The sequence below is a fragment of the Gekko japonicus genome, unplaced genomic scaffold, assembly GCF_001447785.1.
Source record: "Gekko japonicus isolate JY-2015 unplaced genomic scaffold, Gekko_japonicus_V1.1 scaffold215, whole genome shotgun sequence".
In the NCBI taxonomy this organism is placed as follows: Eukaryota; Metazoa; Chordata; class Lepidosauria; order Squamata; family Gekkonidae; genus Gekko; species Gekko japonicus.
The window spans coordinates 478,383-505,580 of NW_015160215.1; the positions used below are offsets into that span (position 1 = coordinate 478,383).

General features: G+C 42.2%; 1 protein-coding gene across 1 annotated transcript in view; it reads left to right on the plus strand.

Moving 5' to 3' along the window:
• The window catches only part of GRIP1 (glutamate receptor interacting protein 1), a 187,999-nt gene that overhangs the window by 107,855 nt on the left and 52,946 nt on the right, over positions 1-27,198 (plus strand). The window contains exons 8-10 of the mRNA XM_015410502.1: positions 10,010-10,157; positions 11,352-11,521; positions 23,144-23,299. Of these exons, the coding sequence (XP_015265988.1) occupies positions 10,010-10,157; positions 11,352-11,521; positions 23,144-23,299 (474 nt within the window). The remainder of the gene's footprint in view (positions 1-10,009; positions 10,158-11,351; positions 11,522-23,143; positions 23,300-27,198) is intronic.

Genomic DNA, 27,198 nt, shown 5'->3' on the forward strand with positions numbered 1-27,198 from the left:
GTTTGGCTCCCTAGTGTATTCTTATGTAAGGACTTTGCTGAATGACCAGTTCAAACCCCCACCACATTTTGACCTTTGCAGAGAGGTCTTTCAAAGCCCAACCTGAAGGCTTTGCAGTAGCTGAGATGCAGAAGAGTGTTCTAGGGCTGTTATTCCTTTCCTGGCCCAGGCTAGCCTGATTTCATCAAATCTCTGAAGCTAAGCAGGGTCAGCTGGCTGGTATTTGGATGGGAGACATACAAGAAATATCAGAGTCATGACATGGAGGCAAGCAATGGCAAAACACCTCTGAAAACCCCACAGGGTCACCATAAGTCAGCTGTGACTTGACGGCACTTTCCACCACCACCCCTATACAAAATTGAGCAAATTTTTTCACACATTAGAGGTGGAACACATTTTCCAGAGAATGTGAAATAGATCCTTGTCCATTTATTATACACTAGTAGTAAAGCCCGTTGTGAAAGCAATGAAATGAGCTCTAGAAAGATGTGATGTGTAACAAATGCATAGGCTGGAAGCAGGTAAAGTACATAGTAGCAGTGTGTAATAGAAAGGTACAAATGTGGAAGTGAAGTCTCACATACCTGGTCAACAATGCCTTCTCTGGAGGGAGCTGCTTAAAGCCAATGCATTCGTTACCCATCATATCTTTCTGGAGCTTGTTGTATTGCTTTTACAATGAGCTTTACTGCTAGTTATAGATAAGGAGAGATGTTATATGTTTTAAAATAGAAAAGATCAGCCGCTGTCAGCCGCCTGCTGCCCTCCCTCAGGGACAGGCAATTATCACCCAGAACCAGTGGGCTATTAACCCAGCAACGCCCTGGAAGGCCAGACGTTCCCATTTGATCCCATCCCCAGAAGCAGTGGCAGTAGAGCTAAGCCGGGAGGGAGTGGCAGCCGTGGCTCTGGCTCTTCTGCTGAAGGAAGGCCAGGCGAGCGAGCGAGTCCTTCTTGGGGTAATTTGAAATGAAGCCTTGGGTTGAAAGAGCCTCCTAAAACCCCAGAAGAGTGTTGTCTGCTTCCAAAGGCGACTTTGGTGCTATGAAGTGAAGGAGGGAGACTGCAACATTTAAAACATGGTCTCATGAAAAGGATCCGCCACGGGCAGACTCCAGGGGTGCAAACAGGTGCCGGCAGGAATGGGGCTGAGACACCTCCCATGATTGTGATGGGTGGAGGGGTGGGCCAGCACTAGCGGGTGGTTGGGTGGGCAGCAAGGATGGGCAATCTTGTGGCTCCGGCACACGGTCCAACAAGCCGGCTGCGAAGCTTGCTGCGGATCCTTTTCAGCCCCCCCTGAGCCCTTGCCAGAAGAGGAGGAGAAGGTGGGGATGGGGGGGGAATGGGGCGGGGGGAGACTAGCCGGGCTGCCCCGCCCAGGCCGAGACGAAGGGTGAGCAAGCCAGGCCCTTTGGCGTGCTTTGTTTTTGGGTTGTGTGTGGCACTGTGGCTGGAGTCAGGAGCAGTTCTCAAGTCCCCCTGTAGAGTATGTTGGGCCAAGCCAGGAGGTCCTCAACCCCTCCCCCATTCCCAGCCCCATCCAAGGCAAGTGGACGAAGTTCCATGGTGTCGGCGTGCCCAAGGAAACCGGCCCTTTTGGGAACAGAGGTAGGGCCATCGCAGTGGCCCCCATCATTGGCTTTGAGATTCCCAGCAAGAAGACCATCTTAGCCAGCCAGCCCCCATCAGGCAAGTGGGATCGACTTGGGGGGGGGGACATTTCTTGTGGCAACCTGGGTGTAAGCCAGAGGAAGGCTGGCTACCTACCCTCAGGAGTCACCGGGGCTCTGGGAGGGCCCGGGACAGGCAGCGGCATGGAGTCTGCATCCTCTCTCTGATGAGGTAAACTGGTGTTCTGAGGAAAGTTTTGGCGGGCGCCGCTTCTGTGGGCGGGACTCAGGGAAGACCTTCTGATTGGCAGATCAGGGAACCAACTGATTTGGGAGTGCATGGAACATTGCCACTTGAAAACAGAATTATATAGAAGGAGAGATTCCTAAGCAGATCTAGTTGTCTACTCAATGAGGCTTTCTCCCAGGAAAGTGTTCTGAGAACAGCACTGTTGCTCACTCCAGGAAGTGTGGAGACTCCGGGGGTTGGGGGGTAGATGTGAAATGTGACGTTCCCTGCACGTTCAGACTGTTAGTTTATTTATTAGAACATTTTTACCCCACCTTTCCTTGTGGTTCAAGGCAGTTTACGATAATAGTTTAAAAACATTTCCAATTAAAACCAAAATAAAATAACAACCTCCAAATCTTTTCCTTCCTCCCTTAGAGTCACAACATTGCAAGGGAAATTAACAGGATCATATCCTTTATGATCAGTGCTGTTGTGGGTTGTCCATGATCCTCTCAGAATTACTCTCGAAACAGCACTTCAAACTTCAATAGGCCTCCAAGCTGTGGAAACAATCAGGTTTCCCCAGCAACAATACTGAGAAAATACAATGTCTCTAAAGCAAAATAGTTTACTTGAGGGAAGACATTTGGATCCTGTACAGTTAATGAGCCACAACTACATATTTATTGAATTGTGAGTTGATCATCAGGAAAGCCCCAAAGGAACATTGCTATGACCTTGTGCAAGAAATGACTAATCCTAATTTTACAAGTAGCTAGGGGAACACTTTGAGGTGGAGGCATTTTGAGAGAGGTTTTTATTGGAAAGTTTTTTTATTCTCATAATCACAAATTTGGATATAGAATTTCTGCTTTATGCTATAGGGTATGCTTTCAGCAGAACGTAATACAAGCCAATTAATCCTAAAAGTATCTCAACTACATTTTCGTTCTCAATATTCATGAGTTTTAAAATGTGTTTAAAAGATTTGTAGTCTCACAATTTTGTAGCCATCTAATCATGGAGATTGTTCTGGAACTCTTTAAAGAAAATTTCACTCTTCTCCCAAATTGGCATTATGGAAAGGTTATTTCAAGTGTTCAAGCTGCTATCATAAAACCCCACATCTGTATGACAGACAGTTGCCATGTCATGACCTTGAAAAAAACACCTGTACCTTTAAGCGCGATGTAGTAGAAGAGATGAGGTAGCTTCTCCTGCTGAGTCTTCTCCCCAGGACTTTTACCTTCCCTTCTCCCTTGCATGCAAAACAACAAGGAATGAGAACAAATTCTGAGTCCAGTGGCACCTTTAAGACTAACAAAGTTTTATTCAAGGTATAAGCTTTTCTATGCATGTACACTTCTTCAGATACAATGAAATGGAAGTTACCAGTCCGTACATATAGGTAGAAGGTGAGCAGGGAATGAGCATACGACATAGGGAAGATGTCTAACCGACTCAAGGACCAAACAGGAATAACAAGCTTAGTTTATATGGTTACCATTTGTTCGGATTTAATTCCAGGGGAAAACATAGTGAAGGAAATAAATATATCAAAATTGGAGATTGATGGGCAGATGTACCCTTACTTGTGGACTACTGAGAGTAATTAAATGAGACCTTGCCATTACACTCCATCTGTCTCATCTCAAACATGGAGGCGACATTTCAGCATCTTCTTTGAAGTGGGGCAATTGGCTGTGTAGAGTTATCTCCCCTGTTACCAGACTCATCAATTTTTGAGGATTCTTATGTACTTTAAAAGTATTTGCCGGTCTCCCAGAGGCTAAGTGATGGTCAACAAAAAATTGATCTTCCCCTAACCCAATGGAATGAAGACTTTACAACCTGATCAACTTTTGAATGTGTGGCATATAGATGACAATTGTGTATGGACATATTTTAGGTATTTAGAAACTTTTATGCTTATTTGTAGATTTGCCACCATTGTTGTTATATTTTATTTTATTTTCTGTCTAAGGTAATTATTAACAAAATAAAAAAATATAAAAAACAAGCCATGACCCAGCTAATGAAAGCAAAAGAAGAGAGCCAATGACCAGGGGAGTGGGAGAGATGCCTTCTGTGTGTCTCCCCTATCATTAAAGGATATGTCTTGGCAACCTAGTATCACATACTATTGTTTCATCATCACATAATTTGACTTCCACTTTGGTTTAGTTGCCAGAGCTCAGGTTATTGTTGTTTTTTAAAGCAATGATCTGTGCCACTCTTTCACAGTATGTTATAGAGAATCAGTTTCAAGCATTTGGTTATTAGCCACAATGGTAACCATCATCATCCATATATCTATTTCTCCAGTGTGGCCCCTATCTGAGAGTATCTAAATTTAATATCTCAAATGAAATCTGTGAAGGCACCAGGACCAGATTTGATACCTGTGGAGCTATTTAAAGCAAATTCTCTGATTGGTGGGTACAGATTCTTGCACCAATATTTACACAGATTAATGAGACAGGGATCATGCCCTCCTCCTGGTGTCATAAAATAATAGTCCCTACCCATAAAAAACGTGATGCAACAGATCCAAGTAACTATCAGCCCATAAGTTTACTGTCTGTGGTGGGCAAATTATATGCTTCCATGTTATATGGAAGGTTACGTCTTTGGATAGAGGACAAAGCTATATTGGGAAGAGAGCAAGCAGGATTCCGCAGAGAAGCGAGTATGGTTGACCATTGTCACGCTCTTCAATTCATTGTTGACAAGTACACTAGTTCAAAAGATGGATTGTTGGGTGTTGCGTTTATGGACCTTAGAGCAGCCTTTGATTCAGTACCCAGGTAAAGACTTTGAAATAAATTTAATAATTCATCTATTGACAAACACCTTCTCTTTTTGGCTCATCCAGTGAACTGACTAGAGCTATTCATTTGAATAGAGGAGTCAAGCAGGGATGCATCCTTGCCCCACTGTTATTTAACTTGTACATCAACAATCTGCTTAGATATAAATGTCACCAAGTCAAAGGTTATTCTCTTTACCAACAAAAGGATAAAGACATACAAGCAGGTAGTAGCAGATCAACCTATGGAACAGGTAGACCATTTCAAATATCTAGGGATTACCTTTCAAACAACCTGTTCTGGAAGACTGGAGCCATGAACAGTGTTCCCTCTAAGCTGAGTTAGTGTGAGCTAGCTCACAGGTTTTTAGCCTCCAGCTCACACATTTTTGTCTTGGCTCAGGAAAGATGGCTCCAGGGCAAACTAAATGATGCAGGAGCCAAGTTGCTCGCTCACAACTTTAATGCCAGCAGCTCACAAAGTAGAATTTTTGCTCACAAGGCTCTACAGCTTACAGGGAACATTGGCCATGAACAGACAAGAAAGATCTTTTGCAGAAAAATATGATACCTAAAAAAAAATGCATTGAGGGTAAAAACACACACACCCTCAAATGATAAAAGGACATTCTACAGCATTAAGAAATGGAAGCCCTCAGTCATTGCTAGGCAACCACAGCATTCTAGGCTTGGTTTCTGTCAGTAAAAGACAGGGGGAGGGGCAGGGCCCTTTCCAGGGCTGTTTTATTTATTTATTTTGACCTTTGAGGGAGGATTCAATGGGGTTAGGCATACCCCTGGCAGCAACTGCTTGGTGACTTGATACCACCTGACTTGCATGACTCATAAAGGCCTGGCTGCTTGCTACTTTTCAACAGCAGCCCCCCTATGAAAGCCAGTATGGTGTACCGGTTAGATCTTCAGAATAGGGTCTGGGAGACCCAGGTTCAAATCAACAGTCTGCCATGGAAGCTCACTAGGTGATGTTGTGCCAGTCACATATAGGGATGGGCATGAACCAGGAAAATAAAGGTTCATTTTAGTTTGTGAAGTCACATGACCATGAACCTTCAAGAGCCGCCCTGTTTACTGAAGTGGTTCATTTTGTGAGGTTCATGACCGGATGAACGTGCCGCTTCAGCTGATCCTCTCTTGTAGTTCCTCTCCTTCCATTCTGCAGACCTTAGAGAGCCACTGCCAGCAGAAAAGAGGGTGGGAAGATCTCAGATCTTCCCCCTTCCATTCTGCTGGCCATGTGGAACCACCCCCAGCAGAAAGGAGGGGGGGGAGATTGGCTGGGGCTGACTGGCTCATAAAGGAGATGATCCTGCAGGGAGCATTATCCCCACAGGCTGGGTTGGGGCTCTGTTGGGCTACCCAGTTTAAACCAAATTGCCCAAAAGAGCTCTCACAGCAGCTGATCCTGCAGGAAGAACTCTCTCCACAGGCTCAGCTGGAGCTCTCTTGGTAGTACCATTAAACCAGACCGCCAGAGCCCACAAAGCGGCTGATCCTGTGGAAGAACTCTCCCCACAGGCTCAGCTGCAGCTCTCTTGGGCAGTACCTTTAAAATGGACTGCCCAAAAGAGCCTGCAAAGCAGCTGATCCTGTCGAAAGAACTCTCCCTGCAGGCTCAGCTAGGGCTCTCTTGAGCAGTACCTTTAAACCACACTGCCCAAAAGACCCTGCAAAGCAGCTGATCCTGCAGGGAGAACTCTCAGATCTCCCCTCCTCCTTTTTGCTGGCCACATGGTGCTACCGTCAGCAGAGAAGAGGAAGGGGGGAAAGATCTCATATCTCTCCCCCCCTTCCATTTTGCTGGCTGCCTGGAGTCACTGCCAGCAGAAAGGAGGAATGGGGGGAAGATGTCTTCTCTCCCATTCTCCTGACCTCAGGGAGCCACTGCCAGCAGAAAGGAGGGAGAGAAGATCTCAGAACTCTCCCTGCAGTCTTGGTAGGGGCTCTGCTAGGCAGCCTGGTTCAAACCAAACTGCCCAACAGATCCCACAAAGAAGCCAATCCTGTGGGGACAACTCTCCCTGCAGCCTTGGCAGGGGCTCTGCTGGACAGCCTGGTTCAAACTGGACTGCCCAACAGAGCCTGCAAATGAGCCAATCCTGCGGGGGTAACTCTCCCTGCAGCCTGGGCTGGGGCTCCTGCTGAGCAGCTTGGTTCAACTGGACTGCCCAACAGAGCCCACAAAGGAACCACAGCCAGGAGAAAGGTGGGGATCGCCCTGGAAGGGTTAAATGGTTTACAGCTTCCAGACATTTAACCCATCCATTTCGCTTTCCCCCCCCACTTCAAAGCAGGGAGAGCGAAATGGACGGCAGGCATTTAAACCTAACAGCTGATGTGCAAACCCTCCCAGCCATTAGGTTTAAATGGCTGCAAGCCATTAAACCTTTCCATTTTGCTCCTCTCTGCTTCAGAGCGGGGAGAGTGAGGGGGATTGCTGAAATGGCTTGTATTTATTTCAGCCTAACAGCTGATGGGCATGATCAGTGGCTATTAGCCACAAGGTATAGATAGGGGCTCTGGGGCAAGTGATGCTCTGTCTTCTTGGTGCTTGGGGGGGTCAACAGTGGGAGGGCTTCTAATGCCCTGGCCCCACTGCTGGACCTCCTGATGGCACCTGGTATTTCTGGCCACTGTGTGACACAGGGTGTTGGACTGGATGGGCCTTTGGCCTGATCCAACATTGGCGTCTCTTGTGTTCTTATGTTCTTATGCATGCCAGCCCCACTGTTAGGCTGAAATCAATGCAAGCCATTTCAGCAATCTCGTTCCTCCCCCCCAATTCCCACCAGGAGCTGCATGAATCTCCCAATAATTATGTGGATGGTCGTGGGAGGGTCATTGATAGGGATGGGCATGAACCTCAGTTTGCAAACCACAACCCGGGCGGTTTTCATGACAAATTTAGGATTGTGTAGAGGTTTGTGCCCATTCCTAGTCACATATGTTCACCTATCTACCTCACAAGATAGTTGTGAGGATAAAAATGAGGACAGGAGAATGATATAACCTGCTTTGGTTCCCACTGTGGAGAAAGATAGGATATAAATATAGGTGAAGATGAGAGACAGCTAAAGGGTAGGTTAGTGAATGGCTGAGAAAGAGAATGAGGCGGAGAAAGGGGAAGGATACGGGGGTTGCCAGGAGAAGGGAAAGCAGAAATAATATGAGGAGGGGGATACTGAGGAAAATAATGTGGTCTCTACAAGTCCTTTTGGGTTCTCTACCATGCAGGTGGGCCTGGCCCAGTAGCCAGCACCATGCATCTGTGCCATAGTTTTCCTAGTCAGAGGCTGCTAGGAGGAGAGACGAAAAGCTGAGAACAAAGGAGGCAGATAAAGGTAGATTGGCTGTTGGGTGGGAAGGAGAGGACCATGGGAGCTTTTAGGGAAGGTAAAGAGGAAATAATGGGGGAGGGGAAAATGAGATATCCCCCACAAATATTTGTGTGTTCCCACTTGCCAAAACATAATTAATATAGTGACTAAAGTAATCCAGAGTGTGTGAAGGGGTAGAAAGCATGGTTTAAGTAGCTCTCATTGGCTGCTACTTGGCTCCTGGCTCCTAGCTTTGACTCAGAAGCCATTCCACACAATTATTTGCCTCAGGTTCAATGCTTTTAGGAAGTGGGGGGGGTTCTTGTGGCCCCACAGCATCATGGTACATTCATGCGCTTTCTGAGGTATTCTTGGCTTTTCCATGATCCTTCCCAAACCTGCTTTGCTCTGACATTTTGGAAAAATTGTAACAAAACCTAGGTAGCTGCTTTGTTGGTGGGAAATTTCAGGTTATTCCAGTCCTGGCCACATGGCAGCCATTTTCCCCACAGCAGCCATTTCCTTCCCCAACACTGTTTTTTTAATAAAATTAGTAAGTTAATATTGTTATATAGGCATAATGTTTTAACAATATAGGTAGTAGCAGATTCTCTGATTTTTTAAAAGTACGTTTCTAGCATTTCATTGTGGAGGTAAAAGAAGAAAGGTATATGTCTGCAACCAAAGGGACTAGAAACAATTTTAAATGACAGCTAGTAATTCAAGAAACCTGTTATACATATTACAATTTTATTTAAATATAACAATAAGCAGTTGCTGATTTAAAAAAACAAACTAACTAAAAAAGCCCTGGTGGTACATGGGTAGGAAGTAGCCAGGGACTGGGACAGGGAAACCATGGGGAAATCTGCCATGTGGAAGCCCCATTGCTGCTGTGCTGTACTGGCAACAGCAGCAGCAACAGGGAAACTACACATGTAGGAAAGACAACAGACACATTCCAATTACATTTAATTTGCTTGTTCAATTGCCTGATGGTTAGCAGACCTAATAAGCAAGGTCAGGGCTTAGCACAACCGTAGTAGTAAGGGGTATTGTTCCTGTTGTACCACAGAACAGATTGCCTGTACAGAGCCTTAAATGTTGCTGTAGTTTGGGCAGTCCTTGCCATTGATAGGCCCCGGTCACACGGGCCAGATATCGCGGGGGGGGGAGGCGTGGCTGTTTGCCTCGGAGCGAACTACCGCGCGGCTGCTGGATCAAATGTCCCGCCAACGTCGCGTGGTTCGGGGGGAGGTGCTGATCATATGTCATTCCTGCGGTGCGGCAAAGAAGCGGCGCGGCGGGGGTTGTGGGGGTTTTTTTAACCGAAGTTTGCGCATGCGCCGTTGGGTGCTTGTGCACATCCTGTGGAGACTTGGGGGGGGAAAAACTCTTTTCGTGATGGGACATGGGCGGGCACCGGATGCCACGAGCTACCACCGGAAACGTGATCAGACGCCCGCCCTTGCCCCGCGGTTTCCGGAAACTAGTACCTTGGAGGTACTAGTTTTTTATGGCGCATCTTCGGTGGGAAGCCTTGGGTTAGCCACGGGAGCTCTACGCTTCCCAGATGTTGCGGTTTGATCGCACCCAGAAAATCCGCTTATCTTCCGTCTCTGTAGCATGGCTAATGCTCCGCGTGACTGCAGCCATAGTTTCCTTCTGGAAGTGTTTCAAAGCATGGCACGTGTGCATGCATACACACACACGCTGCTGCTGCTGCTAGTCGAGCACATGCAGCTAACAAGACCAGGACAGATGGCAAAGCTCAAAACGGGGGCTATGGCACAGAATGTGGTAGTTCTTCCCTCTTCTTGCAGCTACTTTCCCCTACTTTAATGTTTAGTTACTAGATAAGAGACAATATAGCCATTTGATACAGTAGCATTTTTAAAAAGAATTAAACAGTAAGTGTTAATAAAGAATGAATAAATAATAAAATCATTAATAAAACGAATGAAAGGTGTAATCATGAGGAATTATATTTGCTCATGTCTGTTTTTTTTTTTTGTAGATTCGGTAGCAACAGCTTCTGGGCCACTGCTTGTTGAAGTTGCCAAAACTGCTGGTTCTGCTCTGGGAGTTGCACTATCTACCTCGATGTGCTGCAGCAAACAAGTTATTGTCATTGACAAAATAAAATCTGCAAGTATCGCAGACAGGTGAGTAGTACAGAAGTGGTTATATCACCCATGCCGGTTACATCTGAATGCATGAATGCATCACATGTTGACCAAACTGTAGCATTCAGAGGAGTCACACACTTGATCTTAGCCATAAGGCCGAGGAGTCATTAGGGCAGGTAACAGTGCATGACTGCAAGATGGCAGTAAAATTTCAAGTATTCTAGTAGTCTTTAAATATTCTTTAAGATTATCTTCAGTCTTGATAAACAGTAATCAAACTTAGTGGGGGGTTTTTCCTTTCAGTCTCCTCTATCTTGGGGCCAAACCCAATGAGATGCTGGCAGGGGTTGTGTTCGTACAGAACACCCAAGCATTTAAAAAAAAATCAGCCACTCATGACCACAATTAAGATCAGGAACGCAGTGCAGGGGAAGAAATATAAGCTTTCCCCACCCCACGGAGCTGCTATGAGTTCCACAAGAGAGAAAAACAGCTAATAAACATTATAAATAAATTAAATAAATTATTTTTAAAAAAACAATGAGCATACAAAGATCCCTGCTAGATCAGACCAATGGCCCATCTAGTCCAGCATCCTGCCTCACGCAGCAGCCAACACTTACTTTGAAGGGCCAACAACAGAGCCCAGAGGCCAAGGACTTCCCCTGATGTCGCCGTGGGTAGTAGCCACTGATGGACCTACCCTCCATGAATTTGTCCAGCCCCCATCTAAAACCATATATGCTTGTGGCCTCTGGGAGTGCATTTCATATTTTACTAACTCACTGAATAAAATAATGACTTCCTTTTGCCCATCGTGAATCTGTTGCCACCCAACTTCACTGTGTGCCCCTGAGTTCTAGTACCGTGGGAGAGGTTGTATCTCTCATTACCTATGCTACTGTATATTTGGTGCAATGAGGGAACAGAAGCTCAGCAGGACTGTTTTTGGGTTGGGAAAATGGAACAGGGAAGTCATAACATGCCATACTTTCCTTACATCCCTGTCCTGAACTGGGGTCCCATGTGTCTGCTATTTTTTTTAAAAAAAAATATGCACTTAGGAGTTCTCTACAGGGATCTCCAAGTATCCCATCTGATTCAGCTCCTTAGGACACCACACCACAAAGACATGAAAGAGGCTAGTTTTTTTTGGGGGGGGGTTGTTTTGATTAGTTTCACTAAGAAAAAATTCACTTAAAATAGTGTCTTTCCCGCTTTTTTCCATAGATGTGGCGCATTACATATAGGAGATCATATTCTTTCCATTGATGGCACCAGCATGGAGTACTGTACATTAGCAGAAGCAACACAGTTCTTGGCTAATACTTCCGATAATGTCAAACTTGAAATCCTTCCTCATCATCAGACACGGCTGGCTCTAAAGGGACCAGAGCACGGTAGGAAAACTCCTAGTACACAGATAACTTTTCCCTTCTATTTCCTACTGTAGAATAAATCTAGAAGACCAATGGCATTGGGTTGGTCCCTAATGGATTTTCACTGGCACGAGAGGAAGGAGGACTCCCTAAAAGGGGTATATCAGGAATTATGGGACCTGTGATACAAAGGGCCTCATGGGATAGGGCTTCAGTGAAACCTGTGCCATTAGGAAACCTGATAGGATCTATGCATTATAATTCTGAGTATTTTTATCAGTCAAGACTGCAATTCTAAATATGCTTATTATGTTCTAGTGCCCAAACCTGATAACAATTCAGAACAAGGGCCCACTGAGTTCAGTAGGGCTTACTTCCTTTAGCATTCTTAGGATTTAGAGTGATTGGAATTTGTTGAAAAGTATTCAAGATGAAGGGGCCTATCTTCTGAGTAGTAATTCTGAAATATATTGTAAACAATTTTGTTTTATCTTAATCTTCAAAGATGCATTTAAACAAGAAGACTTTGTTTCAGTAACATTCCCGTTCACTTTCATTTATCAACTACTTGTTTAGTTTCATCTGTAAAAAGAACTGATTGTTAAGAGAAATCAGTGTTGTTATGTAACATACAAGAATATGGAATAAAAGCAGAGTAATTCAGCATCATTGCTTAAGAAATCTAATTCTCAAACCAGGGTACATCTATTCATTTTCCTTAAAAGATAGGATGAGCCTTGCTTCAGGAATGGATTAATATGCATTTCATTTATATAAAGAAGCTAGAGTTTAATTTACTCAAGCAAAAAAATTATATTCACTTTATCAGATGCAGACATAGTGATAGGTTATCCATGGTAGACTTTAAGAATTAATGGCATATTTCACTGCAAAAGACAGTGATAATGTACATATTCAGACCTTAATTAAGATAAAATTTAACAGATGAGTAGAACACACATGATTGACCTAGCTAATTACTCTCGAAAGGAACAGAAAAATTCCTTCCACAGACTGAGTAGCAAAATGAGAGAAATGTCACATACAGTGATACAAATGGAGTCTCATTTTTCTTCCAGGGTTTTGTTGATCAGCAAAGACCAAGGTGTTGTTGTTGTTTTTTGCAGTGACTATTTTCATTATGTAATGGAAACCATGCTCGTTTCAGATATAACATTAAAATCTGGTTATATCAATAAGCCCAGAAGGAGCTTTGAATATATAAAATGATCACTTCTCCTAGTGCTTCCTCGTCCCTTCATACACTGTGAGCCCATCATTCCGTTTGAGGCAAACCTTGTTTTTTGGTACATCTGAATTAACCAAGATCTTTTCAACATGCTTAAATTATTCTGGATTTTCTTGGCATTTGATCTACAAGCATTGGAATCGGTGAGAGCATGGTTCTTCCACATGTCTGCCCTCTCTCTGCATTTTCACAGTTGTCGAGTCAGTTTATTTTCTTCCACATGTTCCATAAATAATCAGGATTTTCAAGGGTTCAAAAAAGGATTTTGTCATCAGTGGTGTCATCAGTGGTGACGCAGTATTCCCCCCTCCCTTTTAAAGGCACTCAAATACCAATATATCAATATAATGTTGTAAGAATAGCAGGTTCTCTGAATGCCTAGCTTTTTTTTTTTTAAAGTAGGCCTCTGTCTTGTTCCCGCATTGCCTTTTTCCTTATATCTCTGTGAGAGATGGGGATAGAGACATACTTTTTTGAAGTGAAAGCAGGGAATTCAGAGAACCTGCTTGACCTTTTATAGCAATGTTATATATATTAACATTTTAGTACCTTTAAAAATAATAAATGAAACTGCTGGTCTTTGGGGGAGAGAAGGAGTGGTGTGACAATGACCAAAGTCCAATTGGAGAATAGCAGGATCGAGGTGGGTGTAAGTGGGCAGGAAAAAGAAAAACAACAGAAACATTACACACAAGGAAAAAGATTACTCAAAATCAGCTTCCAGAAAAAGATCAGGGTAAAAGTAGCCTCAAAAATACTGGAAGAAAACTAGGGGGGAAACAAACAAAAAGAAGTGAAAACTAAAGTCATAAAATATGTGCAGAAATTGGGGATAAACCAAAGCTGTATGGTGTCAGAACTGACAAACCCATGCATAAAAGCCTGAAGTGTGGCTTGTACTTGGACTGCAAACCTTTGTTTATAATCCAGTTTGGGGGTAAGTGCAACCTAGGGCTGCCAACTCCCCCGGTAGGGCGGAAATACCCCGCCCCGGAGGCTCCGTTTCCCGACGCCGGGGAATCGGGGCCCAGGGGAAACCCCTCCCCGGCGTGCGCGTCACCGGAAGTGACGTCGCACGCTGGGGGCGGGGCCACGCCATTTGAGGGGAAACAAAGAGTTTTCCCCTCAAATGGCGTGGCCCCGCCCCAGCGTGCGACGTCACTTCTGGTGACGCGCCGCGGCGCGCGCGCGCTTTGCGCGCACGCACACACGTCCCGGACCAACTCCCGGAGAAGCGGGACACTCCCCCAACAACAGGCTTTTTGGATTTGGCAACCCTAGTGCAACCATACTTCAGACATAGCGGCACACTATGGCTTGCTGCAAATTAGGAAGTAACTCTTACTCCCCAAAAATTGCTACATGTGCATGTGGTAAAAATTTCCTCACAATTTGGGATGCAATTCCAGGTGATTTATTACATGGCACTTACACACTGTGGTATCATTGTGCCCGTATGTTTTCACTCAAAAGGACTTCTTAGATGTAATAATCCCATTCACCCCTTTAAAGAAAGAGTTTCTGTCATGGATTAGTGTCCAGTTGCATATATTCAATTAAAAAATACCAAGGATCTATTTATATATTCAGCAAATGTGTTTTACCTCTGCAGAGACTTTCTCAAGATGGCTCACAGAGTTAAAACAATGTAACAAAAATGTTTATAAGAATTATTTTTAAAAACCATAAACACAAACCAGGGGTATAAAATCAGAATAAAACAACATTCAAAATCTTTAAATAATATTCATAAAACAGTCCTCAGGCTAGAATTCTTTGACAAAACCTCTTTGACAAAATTATTTCAAAAATGTTTAAAAGTTCATGAGTTTTCAGTAGACAGATTTAAAACTTCATGTCCCTCTTGAGAGTTCCGGCACCTCTTTTTTTAAAAAAAGAAAAAAGGAAAAAGTTTGATTCCTCAGTTGAAAGCCTGCATTAAAAAAAAAAATGTTTGTGCCTCATCAGTGCCCAAAGGACAGTAAAGCGGATGCTAAGATAGCCCCAAGGGGCAAGGGCATTCCAAAGAGGAGGTGCCACCACTGAAAAAGCCCTGTATCTCATTGTCATCCACCTCACCACTGTAAGCAGGGGCACAGGGCTTGGGGAAACTATCTTAACTGGTAGGCTGCACAGTACAGGACGTGGTAGCCCTTCCAGTGCTCCAGCTCCAAGCCATTTATTTATTAATTTGATTTTGACCCCGCCCTACTCCGCCGTGGCAGGTTCAGGGCAGCTTACAAAGAAAACAACAAATAAAACAACATAATAAAATCAATATAAAATACACAATAAAGTTATTAAAACCATTAGTATGATTATGGTGTTTAGAAGTGTGCCTGGAAACAGATGGTAAGATGGTAAGTCACTGCAAATCTTTCAGCACAGTGGTGATATGATTCTTTTATCCAGTCTTCAACAATAACCTGCCCATTGTAATTATGGAAAAGACCCTCATGCTATCAAACAAATGTTCCCCAAACTCACAGGAACATCATATTTTGTATACATACACACACACACATATGTATGGTGAAACACACGCGCCATGCTTGTAGAAAATTGTAGGGCTGAATATGGAAATGCTCATTTTGCTTCAGTGATTTTAAAAGTAATGATATATCTTCTTTAGCACTTTCTGTTCTGTTCTTTGATGGTGGGAGGTTCTCCAAAGAGATAAACATTAACAGGATCATCAGGAAGTCCTTTTATGCAAGGGCTTTCCTTCATTAGATGTTCAAGGAAGAGGACGTTCAGTGGCGATCCACACTGATTCCAGTGATGACAGAGTATAAGTATTCTGGCTAGCCAACTAGGAACTGAGCCTAAACACTTTGAATTGTAACCTGTTACTTTTAAGTGTTTGGACATCACAGCATTTTGAAAGCTGAGAGACCTGGGCTTGTTTCACAGGCAGGGCTTTTTTTCTGGAGGAACACGCCAGAACGGAGTTCTGAAACCTCTTTGACAAAAATTCTTTTAAAAATGTTTAAAAGTTCATGAGTTTTCAGTATACAGATTGAAAACTTCATTTCCCTCTTGAGAGTTCCGGCACCTCTTTGTTCACAGGCAGCATCAAACCATTGTTTGATGCTGCATGAATGAACTTAGAAGGAACCTGACATTCACTCTCTCTCGTAGGGCTTCCTCTCACATGCTGCGAGTTATCACTTTATTTATTTTTAACATGTATGCCTTAACTTTTTCAAAGTGTTTTACATTAGATCATTCTAAACAACTGCAAACCAATGCCCATAAAACTGTTGCAGTACTATCTTATAACATTTTATGATAGTGTGAAGAAGAGGTGCCATCCTAACCTCATCTGGGAGCTCATTCCACAGGACAGGTTACTGAGGGGCGGCTTACCATTGTAAATATATGTACATCATGCTAAGTTACACTGTCTATCTAATGGAACTCAGGATAGCATATATTATTCTTTTATCCTCCATTTTAGGCTTACTGCAACTGCATGAGGTTAGGTTCCTCCCAGGAGTCCCCAACCTTGATGAACCAGAGGTCACTTCTGGAGTTCTGAGAGAGGGTAGTGGGTGTAAGGTTGTAGCCTCTAAGTAGGTTTCTACTAACCTAGTCCTGGTGGAAACCTTCCACCAATGCTACCCATCTCCCACCATCTCTCAATGGAGCAGTGGGGAAGGCTGTGATATGGCATCAGTCAATGCCAGGACATCCCTTCCTGTTTCAGGAACAAAAATGACACCAGGATGCTCATGGAATTTCCAAATATCTATGGTTTTTAACCACAGAGATTTGAAAATTCCTAGAGCATCATGATATCACTTCCTGTTATGAAATAGGAACTGACATCCCAGCAGTCTTCCCCCCACCCACTGCAGAGCTAGCAAATTCTACCTTCAGGTAGGGCCTGGAGTTCTCCTGGAATTACAGCTGATCTCCAGGTCAGAAAGTTCAGTTCCCCTGGAAGAAATGGCTGCTTCTAAGAATAGACTGTATGGCATCACATCCCCATTGAGTTCCCTCCTCTCCCCAAACCCTGCCTTCCCCAGGCACTGCCCCCAAATCTCCAGGGAGTTCCCAAGCTGGAGTTGGCAACCCTAAGTGGGTGCAACATCAGATTGGCTGCCATAGTGACAGGCTCAATCTTATGGTGACAGGGCCAATCTCAAAATACTGGAATGTTCCAAGCCAAGTGTCCTCACACAATGGAGGCGGCTATTTGAAAATGAGTGCTCTCTGCTAACGCACCTCTGGCATTGAAGAGGTGGAAAAAAATCAGGGTCAACTCCATGCTTTGCAGAAGTGATTATATTTTGGTTTCAGTTTTCGGAGAAAAGGAGGGTTTCCTTCCTGTGTTGCCACAGGGACATATGTGCCAAGCCCAGAAACAGGACTGACCATTTGGCTCACTGGGCACACTCCCAGTGGACCACGAACAGTTTGCCTCCATTTTCTGTATTGTTTATAGTATACCCTGCCTTAGATAGAACAAAGTTTGAGTCAAGTGGCACCTTTAAAACCAACAAAGTTAAATTATGGGTTTAAGCACACTACATAAGATCCATTGAAATCAGGGCTTGGGGGGGGGCTGGAATTCTCAAGAGGGAAATTAAGTTTTCAGTCTGTATACTGAAAACTCATGAACTTTTAAACTTTTTAAAAAGAATTTTGTCAAAGAGGTTGCCCCACTACAATGCACAATATCTGTGTAATTTGCTACTTTTCCTCTGTGTTATTATAATCTTTCGTAGGATTTTCAACCTGTAATGTTAATGTTTTGGTTTTCTTTTTCTTTTTCTACTGAAAATTTCAATAAAATTTATTCTACAAAAAAGAGGTTGCCCCAGAAAAAAAGCCTTGATTGAAACAGTTTTCCTCAAACCTTACATATAGGTAGAGAGAGGGTAGGGGGGTTGTTGCTAGGAACGGCTAGTTCGAGTCAAGATGCATAAGTAACTGCATGATAAGTATAGCTGAGATTGAATTACAGCAGTTGTTAATGACAGTAAATTAGCATACAAAGACAAGAGTTAACAAACAAATGTGAGAACTAAGTTTGGGTCCATGGGTCTTGAAGATGCAACTGAATCCAAGCTTAGTTCTCACATCTGTTTGTTAACTCTGCTGTAAGAATGACTTGAAATACAGTGTATAAATTCAGTGTACTTATTACTATTAGTGTTCTGCTTTAAAAAGGAGTATTTGGAGAACTTTAGTGAAACCTTTTATTTGGTAGCAAAATTCACTGTTGAAGGTATAGCTCAATGTTATCAGTAGGGGTGTGCACTCAGTATATACTGAGCCAAATAAATACCTGAAAAATATTTTATCCGTATTTTTCGGGTATTTATTCAACCAAATACAGATAAGAGATCTGTATTCGGCAACCTAAGTAGCCACCCCGAATAAAAGTCAATATTATTCGGCTTTTGTTCAGGCTCAGCTACTGATGCAGAATGAGCCCAAGAGGGAAGGTATTTAAAGTTAAAATGCCTTCCCTTGACTCTCCGAATTGCGCCATGGTGTTGCCAGCTGGAAGCCCTTGCTTAGCTGGCCTAGCAACCCTAGCTAAGAGACTTTCCTCCCTTTACCCAGCTAGGCCACAGTTCCTGGCTTTGTTATCTCTCCCCATCTGTACATACCTCAGTGTGCTTGCTGAGCTAATGCACTCGAATCACCAAACCCACATTAATCCTGCCAACCCTAAATTATGGCTCAACCAGTCTACAATAGACTAGACCTCCACCAACAGTTGCAGTGTGAAGCTAGAGTTGCCAGCTGGCAGCCCATGGCGAGGCATTGGTGCATCAGCAGTGTGACATCATTTCTGGGGTTGAACCCAGAAGTGTTATTGTGCCATCAATGCAACACTCTAGCATTCATCTGAAATGCCATGGCAAAACCCAAAAGTGATGTCATGCCACCAACATGATACTCTAGCATCCACCATAAACTCTATAGTAAAACAATAAGAGTTTCCAGTGAATGCTAGAGCATCATATTGACTTTGTGATGCCACTTTTGGGTTTGCCCTCAGAAATGACATCAATTCCATTGACACAACTGCAATTCCTCTGCCCTAAAATGTGAGGGAAGCTCTTTGTATAAACTTTTTTTCTTTCTCAAGATTTATTTTTAAAAAACTGTCTATTTTGCTGGAAAAGAAACTGAAAAACTTCAGATAATTTCCTGTTGTACTGAGCTTTTTAATTAAACCTAGCTCACAGCAAACTTTGTATTATAAAAGCCCACCTGGCCATATCCAATTATTCTTTCAATATAAATATCATTTATTCATTTTATAGAAAAAGGGATTATATCATCTAGGTAGATTTTCAGATGATAAAACAGCTTCATTTAAATTCCTTGGATGAGAGAAATAGCCGAAGCCATATTCTTACAAAGTCATCAGTTTATAATCACATCAAACAGCATTTTCTATTCTCATGATTATTCTGCTTGATCTGTATTTTATAAGTAATTTAAAGAAAATGTACCCAGTGAGTAGCTGGGCTTCTAGTTTACAAAACTGAAGCTAAATGTTTTAAATCTGATTATTGAAAATGGTGCTCTACCTTCATTACAAAAAAAAAAAAAAAAACCCTTGTGAAAAATTATAATCATATTTGTAGAAAATGCTAGTGGCCCAGCACTTTCTAATTTTTTCTTTTAAAATTTTCTTGTTTGTCCACCCTCCTGCCTGTCATGGTAAATTATTCAACAATGGGGACCAGTTCTAGTTACTGCAAAAAGTATTCCCTATATTTAGTTCTATAGAAACATTTGCAGTTTTATCGCAAATGCTTTACAAGTACAACGTCCCAAGAAAAGCTGGCATTGCACAATCTGAGTGATAGAATGTTCCAAGAGTACAATGTCCATCCCTTTATCATTTGGTAATTCAGATCCCCATGTCTTTATCTTCATCTTGTTTAGAGCAGAAATGCTACATTGGAAGTTTGAATACATATAGTCTAGAAGCTTAAAATAGACTAAGAAGGCCATTTATAATTTTCACCTTTTATTAAAAAATTACGTGGAAAAGCTCTTTTCCTTTTGCTTTTTTAAATAGTTTTTTCCCCATGACTAATTTAAGGCACACCTGTCACAGTGCTAACTATGAGCAGAAATCGGCTAACTTGCCTGTAATGACTAAAATAGTCTGAGAATCATACTTCAGAATGATAAATAATGACTTTGGCTTCGGCTTTGTCTTTATTAATAAATTCTATAAATGGGATTTTTGTGCTGATGCTTGAGAGATGTAGTTCATTGCCCAGGATAATATAATGCCAGTGATGGATACTTGCAAAATTAAAATGTCAAAGTTGTAAATTGAAATGAGTGGCATGTACACTCCCATGAATTACCATGAAAAATATGATATATGCGCCTTTGTTTTGTTTAATTTTTTTAATTTACAGAAGTACTTTTCAATGGGGTGGATGTTTTCAGAACCAAATTACTAATTGTATATCCTGGTAATGTTGATTTAAATGTGCATCCTGGTAATGTTGATTTAAATGTGTCTTTTTATGTATATTTAATTATAGCAGCTAAGGGCAGAGGCAGATTAAAAATTGATCATTGTCTAAAATGGTACTGACCATTGTCTAAAATGGTGTCAAATGTATTAGTTCCGTGACTATAAAAGCTCATTGTAACTTTTAGCATTTACTCACCACCAAGAAATAACCAAGAGGTATTTTTTCTTCTTCTTTTCTAACTGCTTCCATTTTTGTTATTTTAATTTTTTTAATGCAATCCATTTATCTTTCCCTCTTCTCTGGTCCTTTTCTTTAATTTCCCGTGATCCATTCATGTGGGCAGTAAAGGTTCAAAGGAGCAACAGGCAGCTTACCTGGGATTCTTATGCCAACAGCCAGAGCGGCGTCCTCTCCTGCCACTATTATAATACCTACCATCCTGACCATTGCAGAACACCAGCTTTGAAATGCCAGAAAACGCCTCCTCAAAAACACCTTCGTAATGTTCCATGCTTTTTCCTCTGTGCTTATATTTATTATCATTATTATTATTATTATTATTATTATTATTATTATTATTATTATTATTATTTCATCATTTTCTCTCCTTCATACTTTCCCCATTTCACGCTTTAGAATCTTGGAGTTTCACAGATGTCTCCCTTTTTGTTAGAACCATGTGAGGTTATTTCTGACATCTGATGCATTTTCCACTTCTTTAATATATGTAATTTTAGTTAGAGATATAAAGGATCGGGGTGTGTGTGATAGGGAACCTTTTCCCCTAAGGTTTTTTTTTAAAAAAAAAAAAATCCTGCAAGAAAATTTGAAATATGGAGGCCCCGTGAAAAACTTGTTATGAAATATTGTCTTTTGGAATGTGTACAAAATACTTTTTGAAGGAAGGCTTTACTAACACAGAATGTGTAGCATGAACTTTATCTTACATAAAAGTCTATTTTTAGCATTAGAAAGCAATAATTCATGTGACCACTACAGACATATGCAATATTTTCAAGGATATATTTGTTTAAATGTGTCTAATTTTGTGCTTAATTAACATGTTGTTATGTATATGATTCTAAAACCCTATGACAATATTTCATTGTTTAAAGTTTATTTCAATATCCAGATATGCTGCTAGACAGTCTCCATTCAAATGTGTGTGTGGTTGTGTGTGTGTGTGTGTGTGTGTGTGTGTGTGTGTGTGTGTGTGAAGTGTCATCCAGTTGCAGCCAACTTATGGTAACCCCAGCAAGGGGCTTTCAAAGCAAGTAAGAAGCAGAGGTGGTTTGCCATTGCCTTCCTCTGCAGAGTCTTCCTTGGTGGCCTCTCTTCCAAGTACTGACCCTGTTTAACTTCTGAGATCTGACAAGATCAGGCTATACCATACCACCTTCCTTCCCTCTCTGTCCAAATAATGGATAGCATTTTGTTGCTATGAAATTTGTATTTTCTATTTCCTACCCCCTGCTTCTCAGATTAAATAAACTAAGATAAGTGTGCTAAGGTAGCAATGGGTGTGACACTTTACAGTCTAACACTGAAGTCATTGGGCTTAGACTGAAGTAACTGCATAGGATAGGCTGTAAATTTGATGAGTATATCATATAGTACAATTTTACATACGAGCTAAACAATAAATTATGTGCTTGATGTTGTTCTTGCTGAAGGGGGCAGGACTTTTTGTTCTCCTGGCCTACCCCCCCCCCCTTCCCTGCCACTGTTTGACAAGCCAGAGAGAGAAAACTGGAGGGTGGAATGCCATATCATGTCAACACACAGCTTCACTTCTGGTGAAAACTGGAAGTAACATCATTGGTTTAACCAAAGCTCTGCTGAGCTTTGCCTTAAGCAGAGTCTATAGTCCACCATAGTGGCTTCCTCACCCACACGCTTCCCTTGTCTTGTTTCAGTCTGCAGCTATGCACAATCTGGAATTTCATCGCACTCATTAAATTGTTTAGCTGGCACCTCTTAAGGGTTTTTATGTTTTTATGTTATATGTGTTAATATTGTATTGTAGCTGTTTTATAAATTATATTCTATTTTACATCTTTGTATGTTCTAGAATGTTATAACCTGCCCTGAGCCTGCTCTGCAGGGGAGGGAGAGCTAAAAGTCCAATTAATTAATTAATTAATTAATTAATTAATGGCTTTAGGGTGAATCCTAGAATATCACCCAGTGTGATGCCATCACTTCTGGTTTCCTGCTGGAAGTGACATCACATGTTGGCATGATACTGAAGAGTTTGTCCCTACCCCTAGATTTTCTCACCATGCTGCCAGCTATGGCTGGCAACCCAATCTTACAGTAAAATAAGTTTCAGTTTGATAAGAAAGTAAGTATTGCCTTAAGTCAATTTCCACCAAATATTCCATTTTTTCCCCTGGAGAAAATCTGGCTTTTCTCATGGTTTGGAAAATTCTGAACATTTTACATCTATAGCTGATAGAGGGGGGGATTTTAAAACCATAAAAGATCTAATTTCCAAGACATAACACTATGTCATCCAGTTTGGTATCTTATTAACAGCTTATGACAGAAATCACCTTTTCCAAAAAATGCACTGCTAGATTCAGTATTTCTAAACACATTCTCACAGCTGTTTGTTTAAACTATTGTTGAAGTCACTTGCATTCATCATGAGAATGCCAGCTCCTTAAAAATTTGACAGACATTTATTTTGGTATCTATGGCTCAGTTAGCGAAAATGGGTCCTTTTTGTGTGGCTCATATGACCCTGAAATTCTGACTGTGTTTGCCACGCTTTTATACAGTTTGTGATTTTGCTACAGAATCTACACAAACTATTATTGTCTGCTGTATGCACTGTCTTTGATTTTATTAGTGAGTGAATGGCATGTATTTTACTGTTCCCCACTGTAGTGTGCCTCTTGCTAAAGGTTTCCTTCCTTTCAGCAGCCCTGGTGTCTTCATCCTTCTCTTCTGCCTCCATGAGTGCATACAGCCTAAGTTCCTTGAACATGGGGACCTTACCTCGCAGTCTTTACTCTACTAGCCCACGGGGAACCATGATGAGAAGGCGAATGAAAAAGAAGGATTTCAAAAGCTCGTGTAGGTAACCGTGTTAGTTGTTTGAAGTGTATATTCAAAGGGCATGTGAAGGGATCATTTCAAACAATATGACACTACACTGCAGTTTAGATTTGTTTGGAGTTAGGAGAAGGGAATAGTTTACATGCATTTTTTGATGTGCAAGAGGAGCATTCAGCCATAAGCTGCATATTTTCCAAGTCCAGCATCCAAGAGATGATATTTCTGCCTTCTGTTACTCATTTATACTTTCTGTGTGTGCAAACCTTACTTCAACATCTGGAATTTTTAAGTGTGTTATTAGCATCTAAAACCCAAACCCACAGGAACAAAAATACAGAATTTTTTAAAAAGACCTCCCCAAAACCCCACCTGTGCAATGTTTATATTTCTAAGCTGCTCTGCTGCAGAATAGCAGTGGCTAATTCCATCCATTTTAAGAGCTAATTGGGTTGTCAGTTACAGACACCATTAGAAAACCTTTTTTTTTTTAACCAAGAACTCAGAATTGGCTCACAATATAAACGGAGATTCTGCACGTGCACAGGACGCAACATCTCCTGGCGATGCCAGGCCCCAAGGAGGCCAGGCTGGCCGCTACCAGGGCCAGAGCCTTCTCGGTGGCGGCTCCTACCTGGTGGAATGAGCTGCCGGAGGAGATCCGGGCCCTGCAGGACCTCGCACAGTTCCGCAGGGCCTGCAAGACGGAGCTCTTCCGTCAGGTGTTTGAGTAGGAGCCGCCACTATCGTACTATCATTATCTGGCCCTGGGAGAAAGAACGACAGCGCTAAGCGGAACAAATGGCACTGAGGGATATAGCAGCATTAATACGCCATCTTCATGGAAGATCTATTCGGAACATCCAGAGCACTTAATAAAGTTGTAATATTGTAGAAATGATTTCAAATGGTGAGCCATCCTGAGCCCGTGTAGCGGGGCGGGCGGGCTATACATTGAATTTATAAATAAATAAATAATGTTGCCATCCTGCAGGTGGTGGCTGGATATCTGCTACTATTACAACTGATCTCCAGGTGACAGAGATCCATTCATCTGGAGAAAATGTCCATTCCCGTTCCCTCCTCGGCTGAAACCTCTCCAAAACTAGGGTTGCCTACCTCCAGGTGGCAGATGAAAATCTCCCGCTATTACGACTGATCTCCAGAAAACAAAGATCGGTTCCCTTCAAGGAAATAGCTGCTTTGGAAGGTGGACTCTGTGGCAGTATAACCCATTGAAGTCCCCTCCCCTCCCCAAAGGCCTACCCTCCTCAGGCTCCACCCCCAAAATCTCCAGGTATTTCCCAACCTGGAACTGACATAGGGTTGCCAAGTCCGGCATTGCGCCGCAGCGGGGGACTCCCGGCTGGCGGCTGGAGCGTGCCGCATGCACGCCACCCGGAAGTGACGTGATGACGCCGGGCACACTGGGGGCGGGACCACAACCATCCGAGGGAAAACCATAGAGTTTTCCCTCGGATGACCGTGGCCCCGCCCCCAGTGTGCCCGGCGTGGTCACGTCACTTCCGGGTGATGCGCACGTCGGGGTGGGGCTCCCCCCAGGGCTCGATCCGCCACCGCCGGGGAACGGGCCTCTGGGGTGGGGGTTTCCCCGCCCCCCCCGGGGGACTCCCTGCCCCCCGGGAGGACTGGGCAAGCCTAAACTGACAACCCGAACATGCTCAGAATGTTCTGTTACTTAGGTCACTTTTTTGTCTTAGCATGGGCACTACTTTCAGACTACAAAGAATTAAGCAACATCTCCCAAAAGGCCAAATGTATTTCACATTGAGATTTGGGGAGGGTTTTTTTTAAAGCTCACCATAAGGTTCAAATACCAAGAAAACAGAGGTACAGAGAATAATTAACTGAGAACGCATGAAAAGTCTTTGCAAAAGCTATTTGATATTAGATTGAGAAGCTCTCTGGGGCTTGAGTCATGCAAGCTCAGGAGTTGTACTTCTTTTTCCCCCGAGGCTCAAAAGCTTCCCTAAGCATGCCCATATTACTGAAAGCTTTAAAAAGCACTCTTTGCAGTATTTGCTTAGCTCTTTATGAGCTGCAGATAATGTCTATGACTGGAACATAAATGGACTTAAATAGCACATTTTGCATATGTGCAGAATTTCTTTTTACACTTTGAACTCATTTTGATCTTCTCAAGGAAAATGCCTTCTTATTGTCATACATGTATTATGAGCAGATTCCAAGCCATGTGATTATTGTCTAGCATTGCTACACAAAATGAGTGGAGTTTCACATTCCATGGCATTTCACATTCTAAGTTGGCCATCTTTTTATACAAGAAACTTTGTTCGTGTTCAGCTGTGAGATCTAACAGACGGTTGTTCAGACTGTAGGTTGTATGATCTTCAGGTGAGTTTTATTCAAGGTATGAGTTTTTGTGTGCATAGACACTTCCTCGAATACATTGAAATGGATGGTAACAGTTCATAGATATACCATCGATTTCAATGTATCTGAGGAAGTGTGTGTACACACGAAAACTCATACCTTGAATAAAACTTTGTTGGTCTTAAAGGTGCCAGTGAACTTAACCTTTGTTCTACTGCTTCAGATCAACACAGCTGCCCACCTGGATCCATCTTCAGCTGAGTTGATGGTAATGGAGTTTTGGTGTCTGAGCACTGCTAGAAAGTTATCAGCACCTACTGTTAATAATAGGGTATCACATTGAAAAAAACCTTTGTTTTAGTTTATAAGTTTTTCCTAATACGTATTGAAACTATAGTAGAGACTGCCGGTGCTGGAGAAATCTTCTTAGAACAGGTCTTCTTAGAACTTACTCCCAGCAAATTGCTTTTAGAGTTGCAGCCTGTGTAGCCTAACTGACACTAAGATAGCACTAAATATTGTCAACATGGACTTAAATGGCATATTTTGCATATGTGCACACTTTGCGTAAGATAGCACTAAATATTGTCAACAGACTGGCTGAAATGGAGAGTGTGGGCTTTGATTCATACAGCTTTAATATTTTGAATCAATGGGATTAAATCATAGGTCAGAGTGGATTCTGCCTAATGTGGTGCCAGACAATGAATGGGTCAAGATCCTCCACCATAGTACTTCACTGGGGCCTGGATATTTTGGTGCAGTTACTGTGCCCCAGTGGATAGCATGCAAGAATATTTTCTGAAACTCAAATCACTGCTCTTCCCTAAACTCTGTGAATAACACCGTACAAGTTAGCAAGAAGGTCTGATTTCACAGACTTGTCATGCAACTGCCATAATGCAATTAGGATTGTAAACCACTTTTTACATTGACACTAGTAGGCATATTTAAACATGGCTTGTGTTACTTCATTTAATTAAAAAAATCTGTATCATGCCAAAATTACTGCATTCATTACAAAATAAACATCCCATTAAAGCCAACTGCAGTTACCTTATTATTTTCTTTGCGGACAGAAGCAAGAAGAGAATGCTTCAGAAAATGTTTGATAAAAAAAGTTTCTGACAGTAATTTTTCCATGCTTAAAAATATTCACACACAAGAGTGTCTTCTTTGCAATCACGAGTAGGAATAATTTGATTTTAACTGGCCACCTCCTTCAACTCATAACAATATATTTAGCTTGTCCAAATATATTGTTAACTAGAAATATCAAAACAAATGGCTTTTCCCATAATCTAGTAAACCTTATGTAACTCTTTGACAAAAGCTGTTCTTAATTTTATTTTTATGCAAAAGCATTTTTTCTGTTTCTTTAGTGTATTCAAGGCTTGAGGTAAAAACCAGTTTCTAATGGAGCACTTAATGCACGATTTAATAAATCTGTCTGCCTTGGAAAGTCTAGAATATGTATGAGTGAAAGATGTGATAAAGTTTCATGGTGCTTTGTGTAGAAAAGCTTGCATAGCTAATGCAGCCTTCCAAAATGCCTAACAATAAAA